This window comes from Cuculus canorus, chromosome 3, assembly GCF_017976375.1.
Source record: "Cuculus canorus isolate bCucCan1 chromosome 3, bCucCan1.pri, whole genome shotgun sequence".
NCBI lineage: Eukaryota > Metazoa > Chordata > Aves > Cuculiformes > Cuculidae > Cuculus > Cuculus canorus.
Genome location: NC_071403.1, coordinates 122,591,043 through 122,608,408, shown reverse-complemented (window position 1 = coordinate 122,608,408; position 17,366 = coordinate 122,591,043). Strand labels below are relative to the sequence as shown.

General features: G+C 46.5%; 1 protein-coding gene and 1 long non-coding RNA gene across 13 annotated transcripts in view; one reads left to right on the top strand and one right to left on the bottom strand.

Annotated features, from left to right (window-relative positions):
- Window positions 1–10,985, top strand: part of CAPN13 (calpain 13) — a 59,439-nt gene extending 48,454 nt beyond the window's left edge. For 10 of the 11 annotated variants that reach the window (XM_054060878.1, XM_054060879.1, XM_054060871.1 and 7 more), the window contains 4 exons: window positions 1,708–1,824; window positions 4,568–4,623; window positions 5,611–5,663; window positions 7,522–10,984. In XM_054060878.1, coding sequence (XP_053916853.1) covers window positions 1,708–1,824; window positions 4,568–4,623; window positions 5,611–5,637 — 200 coding nt within the window. In that variant the 3' untranslated portion in view covers window positions 5,638–5,663; window positions 7,522–10,984. Of the gene's footprint in view, window positions 1–1,707; window positions 1,825–4,567; window positions 4,624–5,610; window positions 5,664–7,521 lie in introns of all 11 variants that reach the window. The other variant, XM_054060872.1, reaches the window with a different exon arrangement.
- On the bottom strand, window positions 7,728–16,055 carry LOC128851592 (uncharacterized). 2 transcript variants are annotated; one of them, XR_008448918.1, is made up of 3 exons: window positions 15,801–16,055; window positions 11,032–11,277; window positions 7,728–7,861 (listed from the first exon to the last, which is right to left on the bottom strand). It is a non-coding gene; the product is annotated as an uncharacterized LOC128851592 (long non-coding RNA). The 2 variants fall into 2 exon arrangements; XR_008448919.1 differs by lacking the exon at window positions 15,801–16,055 and adding an exon at window positions 11,892–12,109.
- Window positions 16,056–17,366: the final 1,311 nt, after the last annotated feature.

Genomic DNA, 17,366 nt, shown 5'->3' with positions numbered 1-17,366 from the left:
GCCTTAATTTCAGTGTTGTCCTAATGCTTCAAAGCATGACTAAGGGGCAGATTTTCTGCCAGATTTTCTGCAGGCTGGCAGCATTCACAGCGGTGCTGCTCTGTTGTGTGGGAGCGTTGGCCTGGGGGCTGTGCAAACTCCCCGCTGGCAATATTAAATGCATCACAATAATTAAAAAAAAAACAGGGAAACATAAAGTCCGTGTTCTGAAGCTTGACTGAAACCAGAGTCAAGCAGGCAAAAGGTGTGGAGTAACCTTACAAATAACAGCAGCCCGAACTGAAACGTCTTGGGAACAGAAAGCACTGAATGTTGATGCTGTTGGTGAGGTTAAGAGAGTCATTGCAGGTGAGAAGATTTCAGAGCAGGGATATCCTGCACTGGCCAGGCCAAACTGTCAGTGTTTTACTGGTGTGAGGCACGGTTATAACACCTCATAAGCAGCACTGCAATACTTGCTGGAATCTGCTCTCCAGAGAGAGCTTGATTGAATTCCTACTGCCTTTGAGAGGTTAAATGAGACAGGATTCATTGCTTACTACTACAGTTGTTCTTGGCAGTTGTTTAAAACCAGAATCAAAGAGGGAACTTCATTAATTAGATTTTTTCAAATTATTTTTTCTCCTGGAAAAACCCTAAAATTTGGTTTGTCTTAATTTTAAATGTATCTTAAACCCAACTGTATTTCCGCTATTTGTATACTCAACATTGTGTGTCTGCTTCCTGCTGGAGACCTTCTCCAACATGGCTCTTGCACCTAGAGCTTGCTGACATCCTAACCCCCTTCCACTTGCTGTTTCTGCTCTGCACACGTGTACAGAAATAATTTCTTTCTTTTCTGCTTATTCAATTCATTTGGCTCCATGATGAGTTCATTTAAATCTGGAAAGTTTGGAGCTGGTAGAAAAAGCAAAAAAGATCTGACGCTTCCAGCTGAGCCACTGAAAACTGAGAGTGAGCAAATGAGACCTATGAAGTCGTGAAGAATCATTAAACCCAAGCTATTGGTCCAGCTTGCTGCAGAAAAAATCTCTTTTGTTTAGTAAATTGGCTTTTAGTTCAAAATATACTTAAATAATTTCTCTTACGTAGCCAGTGCACTTAGGGTAGTTTTATTTAACTAATAAAAGAACAGTTCAAAAAGGCAATTTTTGTTCATTCAATTGAATACCAGTTTCCATCCAAACAGATGGTGACACAAATACTGAATAATCAGCTCATAAAAAAGAAATGCACCCTTCACCATTTTCTAATGGAAGAGAAAATGTAAAAAATAAGAATCCCAGGCATGCTGAACTGCATAACAGCATGGGCGTGCGGTGTCTCCCTCTTCAGCAGAAAGCGCAGTGGTGTTGTAGCGTAAATGCTTTGCTCAGACCTGAACAGTTATGAGCGCAAGAAAACACCCTTTCTTATGGAAAATAAAAGCTAAAAGGGCAAACCAAGATCACACACGATTAGTTAGCTTTATGTTTCCTGCTTGTTGGCCTCAGTTTTGGTGTTGACCAAATAGATTTGCATTTTCCATCATCCTGCCTGATGCTTACGCACAAACCTGGGAAAGGCAAGCTCCACCCAGGGATGTGGGACATGGCAGGGCAAGGGTGAGGGGGAGTCTGGGTTCTTTGCAGAGTGCCCAAAGCCAGCAGAGCAGGTCCATCATCCCCCAGTGCATCCCTAGTGCTCTTGTTCCTCTTCCCTTTGCAGGCCTGGTTGCCAACGAGCAGCTCCTGCGCCTGATGGCCCTGCGGTATGGCGATGGTGCCGGGAGAATTGGCTTCTCGGACTTCATCTGCTGCATGCTGCGCCTTGAGACCGTGACCCGTGAGTTTCGGGGACAGGGTAGGGCAGGGGGTGTAGCAACGGGGTCCTTTCTAGGAGACCCTGCAAAGCTGGAATGAGGGCAGTGGCAGGAGGCAAGGGACACCCTGCTAGATGTGATAAAACACTTCTAACAGTGTAGCTTAGAAAGAAGAAGCCTGTCCAAAGTCCAAGTGTGGTCCAGGCATCCCTCTGGGCAGCCTGTTTGCCAGAACCAGATTTGCCTCCTGCCCACAGGAGCCGCCGGCGGGTAATAGTTCAGTGCTGGGAGGAAGCTGCAGCGATGCCTTCACTGACAGGAGCTGGCAGGAGGGTCAGTCCCCAGAGTTTATGAGTGCCCGTGGGCCACAGCAGCACCACGCTGCCCTGTATTTTTCACTGCCAAGGAGAGATGGCAATGGATATCCAGAGCTTCTTCAGTTGCCAGTCCTTGCTGCCTGAATTCAGCCTCTGCAGGTTTGTCCGTAGAGCCCCTATGTGCTCAGGCTCATTCTCCAAAAACAAGGCGTGTTCTTGCACTGGTGCCCTTCCACAAAAGCCTGAGCATCCTGACCTGCCTTGGGGATGGTGGGGAGCATAGCCAGTACCAGAGGGGAGACTGCACGCGATTGCAGCCAGTGGAAAAGAAAGGGCAGCTCATCTCAAGTGGAAAGCCTCTTTTGGTTAAAATTTGGAGAAGTCTGAACCACAGCAAAGAAAGAAAGAAAGCGTTTGTTGTTTTTGTTAATAGAGAGATGTTCTCACCAACTTCAGCAAAGTTCTCTCTGTAAGGAGAAGGTCTGAGATCCTTTTCAGCAGATAAACAAACTCCTGCCCTCTGCGGTGCCCAGCTATTGTCTGGCAGCCACAAGGAGGGAGTGTCTGTAAATAAGCCTTTGCCTGAAAGTATGTAGAATTCTGTTTTACAAAAATATAGTTTTTGATATTATTTTTAAGTATTTTGACTGGAAATGTTGGTAGTCACACAAACCCCGCAACGGTGACTAGTGTATGTGAACAGCAGTTTAGTTCATCATTGGATGAGCTGAATTTTGACAGCATATGGAAATAGGTGTTCATTTTTGGCCACTGGTGTTTTGTGGGCCAGTAGCAGGCAGCAAATCCACCTGGATGACACTGCCTAAAATCCTGTTCCAAGGGAGTACAGGAGAAGCAGCTCAGGCAGTCAAGAGTGTGTCCTGGTTTGAATGCTTTCATTGAAAACCTGACAACTTGTAAACACCTGTGTTTTGTGATTATACGTGTCATGATGAAAATTCTTATGCCTACCTTTGTACCTTGGCATTTTTTTTAACCCTTTAGAAAGATCCTCTTACATTTCTACATCTGTGTGGAAAGGAATCTCTAAAAGCTTCATTGCTGTCTGTAATGAGTACCTTAAAATGCTCTCGAGTCTTTGAGTTATCGCCTTACAGAGGGTTTAATGTGGAATATGCTTCTCAAACATTTCAAATCATTGTGAATAAGATTTTTACAAGAGAGGATAAGGGTGACAAGCGGGAATAAAAGGCAGTCCGCCTTTATGACGATGTGAGTGGAGTAGGGAAGATAAAATCTCTTCTATTAAATCATTACTTATCCTTTCAGGATAGCCAGAGATGAGACCCAAGCTAAAAGCAGCAGCTTTTTTGCAAACTCTATTTAACCGGAGTTAATGAAGCAGTAAAGGGCACTTACCTCTGCCCAGAGGAGGGAACGTCAGCGCTACCGGTTGTTCCTAGGAAGGCTGCTGGGCACAAGCCCAGTCCCACAAATGCAGCCTCATCAAGGGATGAGCACAACACGGGACTTTGCTTGTTCAGTGCCTTTCTCCGACACTGAGCCCTACAAGCAAGGTGTACTTCCTTGCTTAACTTTCCCTCCTGCCTTCTCCCTGCCCTGGGTCACACAGGTAGCTCTGGTTGCCTCCTGCAGGGCTGACAAGCAGCGCTCCCTCGTGCCCTGTCCCTGTGCTCCCCCAGCAGCCTCACGCTTTGGTGTCAAACTGGGCAGGTCTCAAAACATTCCTGATCTTACAATGCCTTTTCCATTCAGGGTGGGAAAAAGGCTCCCAGAGAAATGTCTCATTCAAGGATAGATAGGCTTAAATTTGTTTCAACTTCTTATTACTGTTTATGATGCCATATTTCTAGAAGAGAAGTAATTTCAAAATGAATAAAAAGAACTCAAAATACTGTGTTTTGACTTCATGCAAACACTTGGGTTTGAACACTTCTCCTAGACAAACTGCAATGTAAATGTGGACATAGAATATCAATATTTGAATGGATTTAAATTTTCTGATGGTGAAGTGTTCTGTCAGAAAACTTCCAGCAATGTTAATTTCGAACTCTAGCTGAATAACAGCAGCATCTGCATTTATATTCCCCAGAGAAAGCTCGCAAGGCATATTAATGACTTCCAGAGAAGCACTTTCTCTAGGGCATGCTGTGGTTGCTCACAGCCAGGAGGATGGAAAAGCACCAACGAGAAGTTTCTCTCTTGGAAGATGTGTTTCATTACCTCGCCGTCCTCTTGTCAGTCTGCAGGCAGGAGCAGCTGTTGAAACAAATTACGAGAGCAGATAAAAGCAATCATGTTGAGGACTCCCTGTGGCCGGGCAGGACAGTGTGTGTGGACACCTGAGCCAGGCAGAGCATCCCAGTGCAGGGACCGCATCTCTGCTTCTCAGCTGCCATAGCTTCATGGCTGCATTGTGTTCTTGCTTCCTCCTCATGAAATACCATTTTCCATGTTCTGCCCACAGATGCATTTCAAAACTTAGCAGAAGGCGGATCGCGAATTTCAATGACAACAATAGAGGTGAGGATGCGCCTTTCTGCTCTTTTCTGAGTGTGTTAGCAAAAGGGTCAAGTTAACAATGATGTGTGATGTCTGTTGCTGGGGGTTTGGCCTGGCTGGATGTGCATGATGGGCAGTGGGAGGAATTGGCCTGGGGTTCCCTGACCACGGCCACGTAGCCTCACTGAGGTGAGCACAGCTCAGTGGTGGCCATCACACCAAAAGCACCATGCCTTCCCGTGCTGCTGCCAGCCTGTCATTGCTGGAAACATTGCTCAAAGTGACTTTGAAGAAGTGACAAGAAGAAATCTGTGCCCTCATTTCTTACTGCCTCATCTGTTAATTCTTAAACACAAAACATCTTGGTTTTAAGAAAAGAAATAGCAGACACGTGCTTGCTGCTGCTCTTTGTCTCAAAAGCACAGCCTGAAGGAGAGCTGGCCAACTGGGGATACATCAGGCTCCTTATCAGCTGGTCTGAAGCAAAAATCCTGCTGTGCTCCATAGCGATATGCCTGAGTGCTGCAGTTTATCAGTCTGGGGACTGTTATTTGACAAGACAGGGTTTACAAAGACTTTTACAATCTTGCTGGCTCCTGCTTACACTGTGGTGAGTTCAGTGTTAGTTCAGTGGCTCAGAATTCTTTACATCTTTGTTGCACCAACAACTGAGCAGAGTTTCCAGGCAAGGACCTTGAACCTATTTCGTGGGACAGTCTGTAGGATAACCGCATTCCCAGAGCCTGCCATCCCTACCACTTACAAGCACGCAGGTGCCGTCCTTTCTCAGCTTCTGCTGTGGCTGCTGCAGTAATTTATCATGGAATGCAACATATGGAAAGCATTTGTGGGTCTGAATTGTAATAAGGGAGAAAGGCAGTTCCAGCCCACCTGAATTGTCCTGTGCAGGACAAAACCACCACGGTCACAGCCTGCAGGTACTGAGACACGTGTCTGAAGACTTTGTGTAGTGTCACTACCTAACTGCAGCTTTTCTTCTTTTTCCAGTGGCTGACTCTTGTCATGTACACCTAAAGAGCTGTCAGAGCTCAGTCTAGCTGGTAAGAAATCTTGTTAGTCCTTCACATACCCACATGAGAAAGGGGTGGGTGCCCTTACAGTGGAGACTGTGAACATGAGAGGGGGCTTACAGAAAGCTCGCTCTGGGGTTGTGGGCGGTTTGGAGAGAAGGAAAAAAGGTGAGAACTCCAGTGTGAGTAGGGTGGGAGAGAGGCTGCAGACTCAATCGGACTTGGAACAGTTTTTTTCTGGGAATTGCTGGTGGCCTTACTGGTTGCTGACACCACCACCGGCTCAGTTGGCCGCATGACTGTTTCCACCTGCAGTAATACTTTTTCAATAGATCAGCTGGCAGAATTTGTCTTTTTTGTCTTCTACGGGATGCATTTACTCCTGCGTATTTTACATGGCTGCAGCAGACATAAAGCCAAGAAGAGGGTGGGGATTTGAAGTCACTTAGATTTCTTGGTCAGTCTTTTTTCACATTTTTAACTCAGTTATGTGATTCAGTTTACCTTTGAACCGCAGCCCCTACCCTCTTTCATGCGATGTCTGCTTCCTCCATGTCAGACCTGGAGAGGGGTTTTTTTTGCCCTGAGATTCCCCTGGACTTTCAATTGTACTTGGTTCTAGCAAGGATCTATGCCTTTTCCTACAAAACTTGTCCTGTTTAAACATCTGAAAACTATCCCAGCCACCATGCTTCTAACCTGCTGGGATGAGGCAGTTCCCAGCTGCGATGGGTGAAGCGTTAGCACTGGTCCCAGACAGCTGGCGCTGAGGAGAAAACAGGGAGGAAACCCAATCTTTAGAGAAAAGGCTGGTGGAGAGACAGCAGGTTCTTGGCTTTGTCTTGTGATTGACCCCAGGAACTCCTGGAACATCCTTGGGAAAAGATACATGCTTCCTTATGAGCCCCATTCAAAAACTGAGTGGAAAAAATCTTCCGAAACAGGAACTTCATTGAAATCCAGTGACTGCATCCAGATGGGAATTACAATAATAATACATGAACAGCATCTCTGGTATCTCACATCTCATTTCTGAAGGCAGTTGACATTGGATGCTGGCTTTGGTGGAAAGCTAAAAGAGAAAATGTACAATAAGGGTTTAAACTGCATTTCCCAGGAAGGAAGCTTGGGAGATTCATACCCAAAGCAGGGGGGCAGCTCATGTTTTCCACCCTTGGCTCCAGGACAGTATTTGTGCCTGACTGCTCCTCTATCTTGGCTCCTATTTGCATCCTGTGTGTCCATCTGCGGCAGGAGCTGGGCTTCACCACTCAGCACAGTGCTGCTACACCTCTCTGAGCTCTGGGTGCAGTCATTTGTTTGCAGGGCACCCTTTGCATTTCCGGGCAAGTGCACCTTCGCTTTGTCATAGCAAACTGTGTTTGATGTGGGGATGTGTAGGAACAGATCGGTATCCACAGTAGAGCGCTCACCCCTGGCTCCGCAGGCTGTCGTTAGATAAACATGAGGCTGGAAGGACCTCACTTTGGGGGATGAAGTTGTTTAAATTACTGCTTGTGATGATATTCATAGGCTATTTAGTCTTCTTTTTCCTTTCATGAATCATTCATAAACTGATGATAACTTCTGCAAATATATCATTAATCATAATTTTCACTTACTGGTTTTGAATGAAATTCTGCCCGTAGGGTGTTCGTAAGCAGTTTGCTTGAACAGTTCTGAGCTGAGGACTGGGTGATCACAGTACGGGCCCCTCGGAGGGATAGAATTCTTTAAACTAGAGCCCAGCAAACCGTGGGCCATGTGAGAAAACACACTTGTGGCTTGGTGGAAAAAATTCTGTTGAAGAAAATATTCTCATTAGTGATTTCTAAAGACTGACAGCAGCGCTCTGTGTTCTGAGTGAGTCTCTTCACCTCTGTTTTAGGTGGTATTTCTGTTCTCCAGTGTGACACAGCCCAAGGAAACACACGCAAGAGCCATTCGTGAAAAATGAAACATGAGGAAGGAGCAAGGCCAGGTTTCTTACAGACATTTGCTTATGCTTGGCAGTACTCAGGTGTCTGGAAGGAGAGTCCTTTCCAGGAAAAATGGAGTTGCTTTGGAGAGAGGAGAGGAGATAATGAGGGAGATCTGTGGACAAACTGGTGGGACTTAATGGTCGGAGTGAGCTGGACATGTGGACTGTAATCTCCTCTCATCTTCCTGTAACCAGGCTGGTTCTCCTGGTTAACGCACAGGACTCAGGAAGAGCTCAATTAACTCCACTGCAAATAAGAGCAGAATCTGTGTGTAAGGAATGTCTATCGCTTAGGTTACAAAACCAATTAAGACACTGTTTTATTGGAATTATTTCTTAATTTGCTTTTGTGCCATTTTTAAATGCCAAAAAAAGGTTGAAGGAATTAATCATAATTCATAAATAACACCAGGAGTTTTGTGATTTATTTTTTTACTTGTTAATAATAATAAAAAATGTGCCTTGTGTATATTTGAATTCATCAACCGTAGAGATCCCATTTGATTTGCTACGGTAACAAAGAGGGATATTAGAGATGCAGGACAGATCGGTCAGTGTGTTTTTCTGATTTTCAGCATCTATAGCAGGAGAGTTTAGCTGACCTGCCTTCTCTTTCTCAGTCCCAGTGTCTAAAAATACTGGGCTGCTTCTGATAAAATTCCTGCTCAAAAGTTTTAATTAAATCTGCTAAATAATGGTAACATTTCCGTAGTCCCCATACAAATTCTGCTTTCATACGTGTATGTCGTGGTGATAAAAGCAAATCTAGCAATTTACTCAGCTGTCGGGGAAAAAAAGTCTTTGAAGACTCTATTTTATAATGCCAGAAAGAAGGATGTGGAACTATGCTTAGCTAAGGTGTATTAGTAGATGCATTGTGTCCCTGTTCAGTTTAGGAATTCAAAAGGGTAAGGAAAAACCTGGAAGTGCTGCTGTGTGACATCCACCATGCAGGTCAGGGATGCTTCTGCATGCTCAGCCCTGCTGGGAACAAGCTGTTGGTCGCCACGCAGGAATCACTCACGGTAAAATGGTTAAAATGAGTTCAATACATTCAATGTTTAAATACATTCCTGGTGTGTGAAAGCCTGACTGTAAAAATACTGAGCTGTTAAGATCAGCACATTAGGATCAATCTTAAAAATCTTCATTTTCAGACAATTACGTTTTGTTTTGTTATGACACATAATTGCCTTTCTGTGGAAGGCAGTTCTGCTCGTTGTGAGGCAGAGATCCTTGTCTCTAATGACTTTGGCCACAGACTGAAAGGTTCCTTCGCCACTAAAAACTCCCAGCAGATTCCAGACGTCCCGGGTAAGGAACATCACCGATTAGATTATCTCCTCATGGAGAGTTGCCAGGGATGCTGACCCTCCTCACGCCAGGGGTGCGGGTGCACCTGTGCCCAGAGCCCGCGCAGCCGGGTGCCGTTGCCAGCCAGAGCGCAGCTCTGTCACGTCAGCCCTTTGCTCGGCTGTGCACGGCCTGTGCGTGTCAGGGTCTGGGGAGGAACCTGCAGCCCCGCGGGCTGATCCTGCGCGGGGGCACAAAGTAATAACTCAGCGCTGTCACTGACCGTGGCTGCCTGTCTGCAGCACTGGAAGAATTGGTATTCCACTTGATTTATACTTCCAACCAAGCTAATTAAGCAACAATTCAGGAGGAATCCATCATTGTGACAGACTTGTTGATTAACCATCCCACAAGCAAAGTCAAGGGTGTTCGGTAGCCTGAAAAAATATTGGATCCATAGGGAGAAAAACAATGATTTGGCCAATATACAGCAGTGGCTGTTATTCTCCAAAGCAATGAGAGGCTTAATACATTTCACAAACACAGGGGGCAACTTTCAGCTCAGTGGGGTTGTAGATAAAGAGGGAGAACTTCTACCTCTCAGCTCCGTGGGCAAACGCTGTGAAGAGCAACTCTGTAGAGCTGATGTCCCTATTAAGGTCTTCCTGCACCTTCATCTGTGTTTGCCAGCTCTGAAATGTGAGTGTGATCCCCATGACACTTCTGGCATTTGTGAAAGCTCTGAGAGTCATGCAATTATAATAATACTATTTCTAATTTTTTTGATGAAAATCAGTTTCCAGTCCTCAGAGACACAAGTCTGAAAAACTCTGAGAGGATCTGCTATTGGAAATTGAAAAGAAAGACCTCAAACAAATGGTTTCTTTTTAAATCCTTGTGATGCTGCACGCTTTTGGCCCTGGGGAGCGGGATGCGCAGGCAGATGGAGAGCGCACTGTTTTCCGAGCAGGTTTCCTGATGCCCTCTGCCAGGCTGGGCGATGCTGCCCTGGGTGCCGGCTGCCCGCTGTGCTGGGCCATGTCCCCAGCTGCTGTGGCACTGGGTTCGTTTTCTGCTGCATGGCAGTGACATCTAGAGGCTCCCTGTCCTGAGCTCCTCTCTCTCACTGTTCGGCGCCGCTGGCAGCACTTGGCAGGCAGAAACCCGCTCCTCACGGAGCCCCTGGGAACCCCATTCACACCCTACGTGTGAAGAACTGCAAGCATTAAATCCAAGCACCTTCCCTACCCCACCGTGGGAAGGAGCATTGTTGTAGCACTTTGAGAAAATTGTATGTTGCTTCTGAGATCCCAAAGGTTTGAGGAAGCCAACCTATGTCCCTTTCCTGAGAGACAAATGTCCACAGGTGGCTGTGCTCATTACTCACTACAGACAGCTTGCCCAGCTAGGAAATGCCTCCCTCGCTTTATATGCCACGCATTAGGTTTGATGCCATCCAGCGCCACACACAGAACTGCCACAGAAAGACCCTTCAGGGCAGTGGGCCCGGTGCAACCTCCCCCCCTGCTCCGTGTGCTGTGCCCACCGCTCCCCCTCTGCCCTGTCTGCCCGGTGCGGAGCAGCTCGGCTGGGGGAGCAGCGCAGGGACAGCTTGGGGCGAGCCTTCCCCGTTAGCCTGGGATTCCATGCCCTAAAAACCCTTTACTTCTGAGGGACACAAGTTTTGCCTCCACCCACGGAGCAGGAAGGTGCTTCTTGTGTTGATGTGTCTCCTGCAGTCTCTGACCCTGCTCCTGGAGCTGGAAGGGCTGACTTACAAACTGTCTCCCTCCAGGCGTTGCCTGACAGCTTTATGCTAACAAATGCCAAGAAACAGCCCTTTTGGCTCAGCTCTTTCAGCAGGTGACAGATCCAGCTCTCCTATTTAATGTTCATTTAACGTGTACAAGTCCTAGAAGAGGCAGACATCTGCCATCGTGCATCTCTGCTGCTGAGACACGAAGACACGGGATTGCAGGTGCTTCTTCATGGGTGGCCGGGTGATTTTAAAGCCAAATTCAGAGTATGGATTACAAGAATCCTGTTTCCATTAAACTGCATTAGTAAAAGTGATTTCTGTGCATTTACCCTGGTGCAACCTCACTTTGGAGTCTCATCACTCACCTCCTCCCAGAGGCCGGGACAGCGTTGGGCTCTTGGGCACTGGTCACGTCCAGGAGGCAACAGGCTGAGCAAACAGCTTTCCTTTATCAAGATGGAAGTGCCACATGATGGAAGGCAACAGCCAGGAACTGTTTGCAAATGTGCTGAAAGTCTCAGGAAACTGTGGTGTCTGTGCTGAGCCCTCGCCGCTGCGCCCCAGGATGTGCCCTCCGTGCTGCCGCTGGGGTGGCTCCTGTTCCCCTTTACCTGCATTAAATGGATTCATGAGTCACGCATCCAAAATATCACTTATTTATTGAACAGCCTGCTGCCACCGAGACGGCGGTTTTATACGTGATGCTAAGCAAGAGCCCTTGGATATTTCTATATAATTATGCACTTCCAACATAGCATTAACAGAGAGTAACCGGTGTTAGGCTTTTAGAAAAATATATATGGCTTTCAAGGCACTTTATGGATGAATTGGTTTTGTTGCTCAGGTGGGAAAACTGAGGCATAGAAGAGTTAGTTCCTCCTTCAGTGCCACAGTAAAGTCAATGGCAGAGCAAACACAATGTAAAAAGGGAGCAAGAGTTCCAGACTTCCCTTTTCCCTTTGCCTGAACGAGGGAGCTGTTAGAAAGGCTCGAAGCTCAAGTGCACCCTCTGGCAGAAAGTCAGCAGCAGAAATTTTTATGTCAGGAATGGGTTGTTTCTCTATTTTTTTTTTTTTGACAAGATATGCTCCAATTAGATGGAGACATCGTTAATCCGGGGAGGTGCCACATCATGCACGGTACCCTGGGGTGTCACCACAGCCTCCTCTCGCCAAGCTGCTCGAGGCTGGGATTTTATGAATCCAAACCACTCTTTATCAGTTACCTGTGGCGCCCCACCAGGTCCCCCTCTTCGGAGGATCCGGTCAGGTCCAAATTGCCTCCCTGCAAAATCAGAAAATAACAAAGGCCTGCAAAACCGCTCCTCCTCAGCACCCGGTAAGGAGTCCTGGAGCCCTGCAAGCAGCATCCCCTCTGCAAGATGATGGACAGGAGCATCTCCCAGTGCCTCACAGTGCCACTCCAGCCCAGGGGACAATGGTGTCCCATGACAGCCTCGGAGGGACCAGGGTAGGGACTCTTTCTCCATCTAGGATTTGGGACTTTCCCTGCCTGCTCCTTTGCATGTGGCTTTACCTCACTGCCAGTTATAGAACCTTACCACCACGAGTCTCCTATTAGGTTCAAAATAAAGATATTGCAGGCAACCCAAAAATTATTTCTAATTGTGTGTGTTAGATAATACAGTGCTGGGATAGGATTTTAATTCTAGGGGGAAAACCCATCCTGAACAGAATAGGCAGGATTAAACTGTTCTAAGCTTCTCTCAAGGAGAGTATTGCAAGGCAGCTGCAGTCAGTGAAAAGTGCCCCAAGTGAAGCTTTTCCCTCCAGCACAGCACCAAACGAGTGGGCTGGTTGGATGAATACCTCCCCTCTGCTACCGGAATTGCTCAGAGCTCGAGCGCCGCTCGTTCCTCAGTTGTGGTCCACGTCAGCCATGGGGATGTGTTCTTGCTCCTGACTGGGACGGAGCAGTGCTAAGCAAGCTGACTGTGAGACAGAAGGGTCTGTTTAAGCAGCGACTTGGGGCCAAGATGATGATTCAGAACAGAAGCTCTTACCTCCAGAATGACCATCAGTGAGCGGAAAAATGAGGGTGAGCACCAGGCAAATCCCAGCAATGAACCGCTCAGACTCTCAGCATCCTGGAAGGTGAATGGGCAGCTGTGTCTCACTGGTATTCATAGTGGTGGCTATTATGCGTTTCCATCCCCAGTGAGGGTCTCAGCAGCTGTAATCTGTCCTCTTTTAGTTAACATTGACACTATAAACCACACAAAGATTTTACAGTCTCTTCCGTGCGTTGATCCAGCAGAGAAGATGCTGTTCTTGACCAGAGCCTGTCCTCATAGCAGAGGTGGTCCAGCCCTCGGATCATCTTTGCAGCCTCTTCTGTACCCATTCCAACAGTTCCATGTCCTTCTTATGTTGGGGACTCCAGAACTGGACAAAGGGCTCCAGGTAGAGTCTTGTGAGAGTGGAGTAGACAGGGAGAATCCTCCCTCTTGCCCTGCCAGCCACGTTTCTTTTGATGCAGCCCAGGATGTGGTTGGCCTTCTGGGATGGGAGTGCACATTGCCGTCATGTCTATCACGTCCATCATTTTCTCCTGAAAACAGTGATGCTGCAGCTGGTCTGTGGAGCTGCTTCCAATTTACTACATGCAATGCTTTCCTTTCATGATCTCCTGTCTGAAATTGTCTGCCAGGAACAATACTTGTCTCATTTTTGAAGAAGGGAGCAGCAGAGCAAAATACCACTAACTGCTCGTTGCCCTGAATTCCTGGTTCCTAAGCATACATTCTCAAAGGGCTCTTTTAAGAAAATATTTACTTTGGGGTTGCTATGGTGATCATCTTTGCACAGCAGTTTATAAAAATAGGAATGGCTAAAAATAAAAACCCAAAGGAAGCTCAGGCACTAAAAAAGGAATACAGCATGCAGATTTCTCTGCTTTGGAATTAATCTGCATACAGTGTCCTGCAGCAGCACGCTTAACAAAGGGAATTAAAGCCGTGAAATTAACATTTTAATGAAGTAGAGAGACCATTGACGTCAGGACGACTCACTGATTGCTGCTTCCAGGTGGCCTAATGAGATGAAAACGAAGTTTATATCTTCAGCTTGTCTAAGTCAGGCTTGTTTTGCGACTGATTGAATTTAAATGAGAAGATACTGCTGTGTGCAAACATGTCTGGGCTGGTAAGTAGCCTTATCAAATGCAGGCATAATAAATGCTTCATTTTAAATATTGTATGTCAGGAAAAGGGATTTCGGTCTTCCTTTCACAACACAACACAAATGCAAAGCCGAAGTTGTATCATTAACTGTACAGCACGCTACAGCTTTTGGATACACTGCTCCGGGAATTCCCATGTGAAATCTTTGCTGCACGATGTGCTTGTGCATCCGTCAAGACACAGGAAATGTTCTGCATTACAAAGGTGGAGTAGGAAACCGTACATCCAGCGCAGCTTGTGGATAACCACAGTGCGATGTTCTGGCACCAGAGGCACGTCAGACGCTGAGGTGCAGCGATGGAAGTGTGGGACCACCACGCTGTGAACCACAATGAACACAACCAACGAGGAACTGCAGCACATCAGAACTCCCCTATTCCTAAATGCCACTGAGAAGCATTTTATTCTTGGCCTTCCCTATACCTAGTGAATAGACACACGTAAATATTCTTCATTATTTCTTGTTAGAGGAATGAATCAACATTGGTTCTGCTTTAAATACCCCATTTTTTCCCAGAGAAGGAGGCAACCGTCATGCTGGGGACTCACCCTTAGAGCTCTGTGAACTCCTCTGGATAAGTTATTACTGTTTCACTCTCTATCCTGTGTTATAGTATTGAAAAATAAATAGAAAAGCCAGCCCGAAGCCAGACTCAGCCCCTACCGCCTTACCTATCCTTAAGGCCCATTCTCACCTCATCCCTGAGTTCACACCCCTGTGAAGCAGTCCCCAACACTTCTCATTTCTCACTTTGTAAGATGTCCTGACACACAATCTGCTGCTGCTGTCACAACTGATCGACACTGGAGATGGGACCCAAACCCCTTTCCACGGGCAGGGACACCTTCCACCAGGTTAGGTTGCTCAAAGCCTCATCCAACCCAGTGCTGAACACCTCCAGGGGTGGACATCCACTGTTTCTCTGGGCAATGTTCTGTGAGATCTTAGGCAAGCCACCTTGTATGGAAATTAGGGAAGGTTGTGCAGTCATTTGACATCTACTTCAGGGCCCTGTCCCTTAGGGCGCTCCAAATGTCCACAGGAAAGCTTAGGAAAAAAGGCAGGCGAAACCTTATATTGTCCTTATATCGAGATACACTCTGAGCTTCCCACTGACACTTACGTCTAGAAATAGGATGAGTTTTTGTGTTTACCATCTGAAGTGTTCCTGGGAATTTACCCAACCATTTTCAAAAATACAAACTGCAGAAAGAGGATTGGGAGCAATTTTTTCTTATTGATCAGGAGAGAAAAGGGCATACAAATGTGGTATCTGAGCTACTCTGGCACCATCTTCTATTACTGTCCCAAATAATTTAAATTTGCTGTTAGCATCAGTTAAGGCAAATTCAACTGCCACTGAATCACGTGCAGTACCTTAACGAGACTCCAAACAGCTCTCCTGTACTCTGCATGCTTCTCTTTGTGCCTCTATTTCCCTTTCCAGCTGACGACTTCTCACTAGGGAAGGGCTTGTCCAGGTACCAGATGGGGTACAACAGAGGCTACAGAATTCCAGTGCAAAGGAAGTAATGATTAACGAAGTATAGAGAGCTGTCTATAAAAATCTTACTGTTCCAGCCTACAGAACATTTTTTAAACACATTTACAACAGGAAAAAAGGCAAAATCCACTTTCCCAGCAGGATGAGGTCCCTACTTTATCCATATGAAGAAAGGCGGGGGAACACCCTGTACTAATTCCCCTATCTGAAAGAGCCAGGAGACCTGGAAGAGCTCACCTTGCTATTATCACTGCAATTTTCTTGTGTACCTGACCTCATGGCCATGTTATTTTCTCAGCACACCCTTTTTTTCATGTGGTTTGTACCAGTGAGAGATGAACAACTGCTTCTTAGTCATTTGTGCAAGGAAAATAAACCAAACTTTTTCTTTTTTGTATTAATATAGTCCTGGGACTTTGTCACTTACGTAAGAACAGATGTCTTCCATATAGGATTTGGTGTCTCTGCTTTCTTGCCAGTTTGCTTGCTTCCTTCCTTCTTTTATGTTTCTGAGATTTTAAGTCATATTCCTTACTCAAACCCGTTCTTGTAACTGAATCATTGCACAAGATCCATGCCCTTTGTACTGGTGAAATGGCTGAACAAATAAAGAACTGTTCTAATCCAAAGAGCCAATTAGTTAGTTGGAGGAAAGCAAGAGATTTCAATTATTTGTGCTGCAATTGCCACAACTTCGGTCCATACAACATACCATAACCAGTGTTTTGGGGCTGGAAGAGTGAATGGAGGAGAAGGAGAGAGGAAAAGGCTCTATCTGCCATCTCCTGCGAGAGCAGCCATAGCAAAATTCCCTGGGGCGGAATCACATCAATGCTTGCAAGCCAACCAGTGTAGGGACAGAGGTACAAGACCATCGCTCTGCAACAGCACTGTGCCACAGTTTGGACCCAGGCCTGCTAGCACTGACCCCGACTATTTGTGGGCACAGCTGGCGCCGGCCAGGGGCCATTCCGAACACATAGTTCTAATCCAGCCACCTTCTTCTGCAGGGTGAAATAGTTTGGCAGTGTGGATGCAGCCATCCATCCTAGATGTCTTAGGAATGGTACCTGTAATGCTTTGTTGCATTGTTGACACAACTCCCCTTCCCGTCTTTCCTCCAGCAATCTCCACCCGACCCGCTGTTGGACTGGCTCCACTATTACCCATCACAAGATTCCATCGGCACACAGGAAAGCTTACCAGAATAATTTCTGGCATACCAAAATTTCCCTGTCCATCACCTGTCCTTCTACCCCAGCCAAACAGAAGGAGTTAGACAGAAAAGAAAACCCGGATTTTAAGGCCAGATATGTACCTATTCACATTCAGCTTCAATGATGGCCCAAAGGACTCTGTGTTGCAGTTTTGCATTGATAAGAAGTTAGGGGTTTTGCTATATTTTTCCGATTCCTTACCAAGATCAAACCTTGATGCATGCTCACTGCACCAGCACCCATAAAACCATACGATGTGCATCGCCCTCTGAAGAGCTGGAGATGAAGGAGAATGATGGGTGAAATTATTTTACACCCCCAGCAAAGATGTGGATGTGAAAACTGTACAGAGGACTCTTGAGAAATGCAGCCTGTAATGCTGCTGGCAAGTCTCGGCCTTTCCAAAGGTCGTTCGCCTGGCAGTGCCTGGCTCATTACCCAGGAGGAATCCCACCCTAGGAGGAGGGGGTTGAAATGCCTTCGTTAAAGGCATGGTTTCCCAGGAAAGTCATGCACGAGGAAGTGGGAGCTATTACCCGTGGGTGGTTCTGTGGAGACCTTTATGCAGAAGGCTGGAAGGTCTTTGTTGCTGTGGGGTTGAGTCCCTGCAGACAACCTTGAGCATTTTGTAAACTTCAGCAGGTGGAAATCAGATTGGTTTATGCCCTACCAGGGTATCTATGAGCAAGGGAGTTCAAAAATGAACAACCCCATGGCTTCCCTGTCCTTTTGAGGGATTCCTCCAGGATGACCCCTGCAGGTGCTGCAGTGTCAGT